Here is an 8,884-nt window from a genome sequence, read left to right as displayed (position 1 = left end):
TATTTTACATTTTGTTGCCTAAGTTTCGCCATCTATAAAATTACCGTACTTATACTCGGGTCATAGGGCTGCTATGAATATCAACTTTAAATTTCTGACACTTTGTTCATAAAGGATTTTTTTTTGCATTAAATTTGTAAAATATTGCATTAAAAATTTTTTATTTGTTACTGAGTTTTTTGGTGCCCCCTTAAATTTTTTCGCTCCAGGAGAGTGCCTCAATCACCTCACTCTAGCTCACTCTTTGCATGCATTTTATATGCTTGAAAATAAGCAGGGTTCAATAAATATTCATTGAATTTACTTACCTCCCAATATTTTTAAATTGAGGTAAAATAAACACAGAACAGTGAACAAATACTAAATGTATTACTGAGCTCCCCAATTGTTCAGAACAGTTTGCTAAGCAGTAAAAGGTGTCTTTCCTTTTTATCTTCACGTACCCAACCAAAAGAAGTTTTGTTTTACAACAATCTCTTCTCTTTTTCTGCAGCTCTCATCCCCAAGCTCTCTTTTCCCCCTGTCAGTTCAAGAGATTTCCTGGACATCTCCAGGTCGTCACACCAGAAAAAAATAAATATTTTCCTGTAGGACGGCCTATGACGTCAAGGTTCCCTGTAACTCCCAGACGAACGTTCGAAAGCAAGCCGGCAGCTTTTCCGAAGCATCGCAGTTTGCGCATGCGCTTCTGCTTGCCGGACAGCAGAGGGGATTTTTGTGCCCTCTCGGCACCCTTACGTCGCGGAGCGGTGGTGTTAGAGGTTTGAGCGACGAAACCTTTTTTGCCGGAAGTGGGAAGAGGAGAGGGAAGTCTCGACCTCTCCCGGGGTCTTCAAGTTTAGGGCTGTGGGCTAGTTGTCACTAAAAAGCTCAGAGGTGCTCTGGTGGATACAATTCCTCGCTTTGCGAGAAGAGGCTAGAACGCGCGCTGAGGTGTGTGTGGTTTTTTGTTTTTTAATTTAATTTATTTATTTTTGGCTGCGCTGGGTCCTCATTGCTGCGCATGGGCTTCTCTCCGTTGCAGTGCGCAGGCTTCTAACTGCGGTGGCCCCTCCTTGCAGAGCACGGGCTCCAAGCGCTCGGGCCCCAGCAGTTGTGGTACACGGGCTCAGCAGCCGTGGCTTGTGGGCTCCAGAGCGCAGGCTTAGCAGCCGCGGCAAACGGGCCCAGTTGCTCTGCGGCATGCGGGACCCCCCCGGACCAGGGATCGAACCCGCGTCCCCCGCATTGGCAGGCGGACCCCCAACCACTGCGCCACCAGGGAAGCCCTGAGGTGTGTTTTTGGTGTAAGTGGGCACGCGTTGACGCTGGCTTAAGAGGACCTAAACCATCAATTAAAAGAACTTCCGCTTGGCTAGCTTTAAAAGGCGTTTGATTCAGAGAGGTGGAACGCATAGATTTTAGTCTGGTCTAGGTTCTGCCACCGACCTACTGTGTGTCCTTGGGCTCCACCCCAAGTCTCAATATCCTCATCTATAAATTGAGGGGTAGACAAGATTCTTTAAGTCACCTTTCAATCCGTCTATTATTGCAGGTCCATTTTGTCGTCTGAGCAACAAAGCCTTGGGGGTTAAATATCGTTGGCCCCGTTTTAGAAGGAAGACATTGAGTTCCAGAGTGAGAGACTTAGTTATTGCACAGAAAACGGTTAGAGATTTTAGACCTTGAGACTAAAAGGTTATGCTGTAACTCCATGATCAGGCCTCCTTTGTGTATTTCTGTATCATCAGTTCCTGAAACTGGCCTATAGCAGTTACTCAAAAAGTTTTGAATGGATGGATGAATGAATCTTTTCATGTTAAGGCCAATGACCCAAGCAGATCTGGTGTCTCTCCACCTCTCTGATGTATTAACAAGTATAACTCTTCTCCAGGTGTATCCTGTGTTTACTTGACGGGGGACTCCGAGTCCAGTTCTGTCGTTTTCAACTTAAACAGGTAACATGGAGGCACCTCCAGTCACCATGATGCCTGTCACCGGGGGCACCATTAACATGATGGAGTACCTGCTGCAGGGTGAGTGAACCAGGGAGCTTGCTTTCCTCTTTTCTGTTCGGCTTCCGCGGAGATGAGAAGCTGTTCTACAAAGGCAGCCTGCATAATTTCTGGCACCTTTTTTTTTTTCAATTAACCCTTAATTATGGTCACAAATACATAACATTAAATTTACCATATTAAACATTTTTAAGCATACAGTTCAGTAGTGTTAAGTATTTCACATTGTTGTATAGCCGATCTCTAGAACTTTTTCATCTTGCAGAATTGAAATTCTATTCCCGTTAAACACTAATTCCTCCTTTCCCCTCCCTGCAGCCCTTGGCAACAACCTTTCTACTTTCTGTTTCTAATTTTGACTACTTTAGATAACCGCATATGAGTGGAATCATTACAGTATTTGTCGTTTTATCACTGGCTAATTTCACTTAGTATAATGTCCTCGATGTTAACCCATATTGTAGCATGTGACAGGATCTCCTTTTTAAAGGCTGAATAATGTTCCATTGTATATATGTACCACATTTTCTTAATCCATTCATCTGTCAGACATTTGGGTTGCTTCCACGTCTTGGTTATCGTGGATAATGCTCAGTGAACATGGGTGTGCAAATATCTCTTCAAGATCCTGCTTCGAATTCTCTCAGATAAATACCCAGAAGTGAGATTAATGGATCATATGGTAATTCTATAATACTGTTAACTAGCTCCATTTTATAGATCAGGAAATAGAAGTGAAGTAACTTTCCCAGATGAGAAAACTGAAGACCCAGAGGGGGTAATGATTTTCAGGACGTCATACAATGTTTAGTGCAAGAGTTTAGACTTTTAATTCAGATCATCCATTTAGTAACTTACTGTGAACAAAATAGGGTTGTTAATTTTCACTCCTCAGGCTGCACCTCCTTCAGGCTTTCCCATCTCAGTAAGTGCCACTGTCATTCACCAGTTGCTTGAGCCATGCATTCAGGAGTCAATGTCCATTTTTTACTTTACCCCCACGTGTAGTCCATTTCTAATCCTATTCATTTTACTTCCAAAATATGTATTAAATAAGTCTTTTCTCAACCTGCAGTACCACACCCTGGTTTATCATCCTTTGCCTGAACTATTTTAGTAACCCTGTACTTATTACATTGCTTCCACTTTTTTTTTCATTGCTTCCACTTTTGATCGTCTTTCTCTTCTCACACAACAGCTAGTAGTCTTTTTTAAAAAATTGTTTTAGTATTAAAAATATTCAAACATAAAGAAAGTGGGGGCTTCCCTGGTGGCGCAGTGGTTGAGAGTCTGCCTGACGATGCAGGGGACACGGGTTCGTGCCCCGGTCCGGGAAGATCCCACGTGCCGCGGAGTGGCTGGGCCTGTGAGCCATGGCCTCTGAGCCTGCGCAACCAGAGCCTGTGCACCGCAATGGGAGGGGCCATACAGTGGGAGGCCCGCGTACCGCAAAAAAAAAAAAAAAAAAAAAAAACACATAAAGAAAGTGGAGACTAATATAATGAACGCTCCCTTTCTGTCATCCAGATTTCAGTTTCTGTCATTTTGCCATATTTGCTTTCTCTTTTTTCTTTTGCTGTTTTTAAAGACAGTTTCAGGGACTTCCCTGGCGGTCCAGTGGTTAAGACTCCGCGCTTCCACTTCAGGGGGTGCGGGTTTGACCCCTGGTTGGGGAACTAAGCTCCCACATGCCTTGCAGCCAAAAAATTTTTTTGAAAAACGACAGTTTCAGATATAACATTTTACCCCAAAACATTTTCAGAATGCATCTCTAAAAAATAAAAAACAAGGATATTTTCCTTTATAACCCCAATACCATCATTATTATCTAAAAAATGAATAATGTATTTTTAATATCATCTAATATCTAGTCCATATTCAAAAGTTTCCCCCTATCTTGCCCTCAAAATGTGTTTTGTATCCAGGATATAATCATGTTTCATGCATTACATTTGATAACTGTGTCTCTTAAGCCTCTTTTAACTTGGACCAGTCTCCCCTCATTCCCACTTTTTTTCCCATGACAACGTCTTGTTGAAGAGTCTATACCAGTTTTCCTGGAATGATCTTTTTAAAATGTAAATCCAGTCATCTCTTTCCCTGTTGTGTGGAGAATAAAATGTGGAGCTAATAGCTTCCCAATGGCCTTAGAATAGAATACAGCCTTTAGCATGAGCTGTCCATAAGACCTGTGTGCTTTGGCCCATCCCAAATCCTCAGTTCATTATCATCTTCCATCTTGCTTACCACACTTCAGCCACACTGATATCCCTTCATTTCTTTGAATTCCCCAGACCCTTTCCTGGGCCTTTGCATTGTTTCCTCTGCCCTTATACTTTGTTCCAGCCCTTCAAATAGCCATTTTATTTTTATCCCTTAGTCCTCAGCTCAGTTGTCCTTCCCTTTGAGAGACCTTCTCTGACTACTCCAAGCCCTCAGAGAGGTCTCCTCTTCTCCACCCCCATCAGTTCCTCTCTCCCATCTCCCTTTTATTTCCCTGTATTTCTGTTTAATTGTTTACTTATCTATTTTTTGTTTCCCCCACTAAACTGTAATCTCTGTGAGGGCTGGACCCCCTACTTCCTAGCATGATGCCTGGCACAGTATTCAGTAAGTATGTGTTGAAGGAACCAGCACTTACAAAGCTCCTTAAATGTTTGAAGTATGAAAAAACACATGTCTGACACTGTCCTGAATGTAGGACACAACGTATCCAATGTAGGACCCATTCCTTGCTCCCATCGTCATCTGTCCTATGATCACAGGGACCTGATCTGTTGCTTTCCCTCCAACACTACCCATTTCCAAAAATGTAGTCGTTTGAGTCCCACTGTCAATATTTACCATAGTTACAGTAGTATATTTTTATTTACTTTAACAGATTTAGGCAATAAATGAATATGTTCCTAGCATTGGAGTAAGTATCAGCAGTAGAGGAAGAAAGGTGTTAAAAAGTCAATACATAATTGATATATTGAAATATGACTAAAAAATTGAGGTGCTAATGCTAAAAAGTAAAGCAGGGAAGTGGAAAGAGATTGGAAGGAGATAATGCTATTTTATTTAGAGCAATGAGAAAAGAGATCTCTGATAAAGTGACATTTGAGCAAAGATCTGAACAAAGTGATGGGGTGAGATATGCAGGTGTCTGAGAGAAGAACGTTCTAAGCGTAGGGACTAAGGGAAGGGTCTCTGAAGAGAAATACATTGTCAAACACTTGGCATTTTTAGGAAACAGCAGGAAAATCACTGTGGTTGGAGAGAGTGATCTGGGAGATAGTAGAAGGAAATAATCAACATCAGGTAGCAGAGACCGCAATTTATAGGGCCTTGTAGACCGTGGTAAAGAATTTGGGATTTATTCTGAGTGACAGGGGAAGCCATTGGAGGGTTCTGAGCAGAGAAGTGTCATTATCTGCCTTATGTCCTAAAAACCAGCTGGCTGTTGTATGGAGGAGAGAAGAAAAAAGCAAGGATAGAAGCAGGGTACTGCAAAGACCAAGCAAGAAATGATGGAGACTTGGACTAGGTGGAAATGATTGAGTAAACTGGATTCTGCATATATTTTAAAAATGCAGAGCGGATGTAGGATGTGAGAGAAAGAAAGGAGTCAAAGCTGATTATGTGGTTTTTGGTTGGGCAGCTGGAAGCAGAGAGTTGCCATTTACTATGATGGGGAAAACTGCAGGAGGAGTAAGATTGTGGAGGAAAAATCAACAGGTTGATATTGAACATGTTAAGATGAAGATGTCTTAGGCATCCAAGTGGAGAAGTTAGGTAGACAGTTGGATGTATGAGTCTGTAGTTCATGAGATATAAATATGGTAGTCCTCAGAGCATAAATGATACTTAAAACCATAGGGCTGGGCTTTCCTGGTGGCGCAGTGGTTGAGAGTCCGCCTGCCGATGCAGGGGACACGGGTTCGTGCCCCGGGCCGGGAAGATCTCACATGCCGCGGAGCAGCTGCGCCCGTGAGCCATGGCCGCTGAGCCTGCGCGTCCGGAGCCTGTGCTCCGCAACGGGAGAGGCCACAACAGTGAGAGGCCCGCGTATCGCAAAAAAACCCAAAAAAAACAAACAAGAAAACCCCATAGGGCTGACTTAGGTCACTGAGGGAGGAAGAGATTTTTGATAGAGACAAAGACCAGGATTGAGTCCTAGGATCCTCCAATATTTTGGGAAGATGAAGACCCAGCAGAGATGACTTAAAAGGAATGGTCAGTGAATTAGGTGAAGAACCAAGAGAGATTTGTGTCCCAGAGGCCAAGGGAAGAATAGATTTCAAAATGGGTATAATATAACAACCATGTGAAATGCTGCCAGGAGGAAGAATAAGATGAGAACAAAGGACAGTGTATTTCTCTGAAGCAGTTCATTCTCTTTTACTTAAATATATTACATAAAAAGGAAATGTTATATTTTTTCTGTCAATGGAAAACTTTTGTTTTCTGAGACTAGAAGATAATTTTTAAAATAAATGACAAAACAGTATTATTTTTCTAGGTAGATACTGTTGCCTGTTAAGGCCCAAAGCCCGCTGGAGGTTAGCATTGTTAGAGAAGGCCTAACTATTCTAGTACCAAATAAGACAATGCAAAAAATTAAAAAGGGATTAACTTGTTATATAATATCTTGGCAGTATAACCCCTCTAAAATCTCATATATTGGGCCTGTGCTTTACAAAACACTGCACTAAACTGTTCTCATTTTTCATTTAACTTTTTTCAATCTTTTGCTATTTCCATTACCCAGAATGAAAGATGGGACTCAATGGTACTTTTTTCCTTCTTCAGGAAGTGTTTTAGATCACAGCTTGGAAAGCCTCATCCACCGCCTTCGTGGTTTGTGTGACAACATGGAACCTGAGACTTTCCTTGACCATGAGATGGTATTCCTCCTTAAGGGCCAGCAGGCCAGTCCATTTGTTCTAAGGGCTCGACGCTCTATGGATAGGGCAGGGGCACCCTGGCACCTGCGCTACCTGGGACAGCCAGAAATGGGAGACAAGAACCGCCATGCCCTGGTGCGTAACTGCGTGGACATTGCAACATCTGAGAACCTCACTGACTTCCTGATGGAAATGGGCTTCCGCATGGACCATGAGTTTGTTGCCAGGGGACACCTGTTCCGTAAGGGCATCATGAAGATCGTGGTGTACAAGATCTTCCGCATCTTGACACCAGGGAACACAGACAACACTGAGGCCTTGTCACTCTCCTACCTTGTGGAACTAAGTGTTGTTGCACCAGCTGGGCAGGACGTGGTGTCTGATGACATGAGGAACTTTGCAGAGCAGCTGAAACCTCTGGTTCACCTAGAGAAAATAGACCCCAAAAGGCTCATGTGACAAGGCAGTCTGTCCACCACTGGGGCTTGTCCTCAGCTGTTACAAAAAAAGATGTTATAATTGCCCTATTTCACCACTGCTAGCCAGGCATTCTTCCCTCAGGAAGGAGGACAATGAGAACTTAGTTGGTTCTTTGCACTGTTTTCCTCATATGGCCAGTTCACTTTTGTGACAGCCTTTCTAAATTAAAGGCTAAGGATGACATGGAGAATCTAGATAATCCCTCTGCATAAAGAGGGGAAACTGGAATAAAATAGCTTTGGGGAATAAAAATCTTTTAATTGTTTTGCCATTTGTGTGTAAGGTTTGTAAAACAGAGACTGAGTTTGTATTGTGCAGTAATAAAGGCTATAAAGAGAAATGTCTATCATTCTGATTCTTTACCCCATTACCCTGCTAATTTGGGATAGACTCATCAACTGGAGCAAAAATATGACAGTTTTTTGTTTTAATTTTGATAGAGGTGATAGTTTACCTTTCATAAAAGCAGCACATGGGCTTCCCTGGTGGCGCAGTGGTTGAGAGTCCGCCTGCCGATGCAGGGGACACGGGTTCGTGCCCCAGTCCGGGAAGATCCCACATGCCGTGGAGCGGCTGGGCCCGTGAGCCATGGCCGCTGAGCCTGTGCGTCCGGAGCCTGTGCTCCGCAACGGGAAAGGCCCGCGTACCGCAAAAGAAAAAAAAAAAAAGTAGCACATATTTGTTATTGAAAAAAATTTAAATTCTGACAAAAATAAGAAAAATAACCTGTAATCCTGTTATTCAAAGAGGTATACTATTTGTTTTGTTTTATATCCTTCTAGTCTTTATTTTTGGAAATTTATGTATATGAGATATATTTATTTTAGAAAAATATTGTATATATACTGGTTTGCAATCTTTTTTTGTTTAATTTATCATTAACATCTTTCCGGGACATTAGGCATCTGGGACAATGTTTTTCTGGGGTTTTTAAAAATTAATTATTTGGTTGCTTCTGGTCTTAATTTCAGCAGGCGTGTTACTTAGTCGCAGTTCCAGGGCTCCTTAGTTGTGGCACGTGGGCTCCTTAGTTGCAGCAGGCGGGCTCCTTAGTTGTGGCATGTGAACTCTTAGTTGCGGCATGCATGTGGTATCTAGTTCCCTGACCAGGGATTGAACCTGGGCCCCTTGCATTGGGAACATGGAGTTTTATCTGCTGTGCCACCAGGGAAGTCCCTCTTCTGTTAAAAAAAACTTTTTTTTCTTATTATTATGTGTCAGCGCTATCCTAAGTGCTTTAGGTATGTTTACTAATTTAATCCTCGCAACAGACCCATTTTTTACAGGGAAACTGAGGTACAGAGAGAGTAATTAGCTTTCCCTGAGCTATACAGCTACAAATTAGCAGAGCTTGTATTTAAATACTGATAATTGTAACTGCTATTTGTATCCTATCATTTGGATTTTCCGTAACTTAATTGATTCCCCTACTTTGGGAATTTTAGTTTGATCCCAATTTTTTGCTTTTATAAACTGTCCTGTGATGCTAGTGTTTTTAATTAAATTTCTGTTGTCATCCAT

At 42.3% G+C, this 8,884-nt stretch overlaps 1 protein-coding gene across 3 annotated transcripts; it reads left to right on the top strand.

Annotated features, from left to right (window-relative positions):
• The first annotated feature begins 781 nt into the window (after positions 1-781).
• Positions 782-8,095, top strand: MED18 (mediator complex subunit 18). 3 transcript variants are annotated; one of them, XM_022552094.3, is made up of 3 exons: positions 782-933; positions 1,874-2,015; positions 6,789-8,056. In XM_022552094.3, exons 2-3 carry the CDS (start codon positions 1,943-1,945, stop codon positions 7,340-7,342), a joined length of 627 nt encoding a protein of 208 aa, XP_022407802.1. In that variant the 5' UTR covers positions 782-933; positions 1,874-1,942; the 3' UTR covers positions 7,343-8,056. The 3 variants fall into 3 exon arrangements, with proteins under 3 accessions (XP_022407802.1, XP_089753984.1, XP_089753989.1); XM_089897858.1 differs by lacking the exon at positions 782-933 and adding an exon at positions 947-1,273 and having other exon boundaries at positions 6,789-8,061; XM_089897863.1 differs by lacking the exons at positions 782-933; positions 1,874-2,015 and adding an exon at positions 2,022-4,604 and having other exon boundaries at positions 6,789-8,095.
• Positions 8,096-8,884: the final 789 nt, after the last annotated feature.

Source organism: Delphinapterus leucas, chromosome 1, assembly GCF_059928025.1.
Source record: "Delphinapterus leucas isolate spDelLeu-1000000601 "Yukka" chromosome 1, BTC_Dleu_Yukka2, whole genome shotgun sequence".
In the NCBI taxonomy this organism is placed as follows: domain Eukaryota; kingdom Metazoa; phylum Chordata; class Mammalia; order Artiodactyla; family Monodontidae; genus Delphinapterus; species Delphinapterus leucas.
This window is presented reverse-complemented; position numbering and strand designations above follow the sequence as displayed.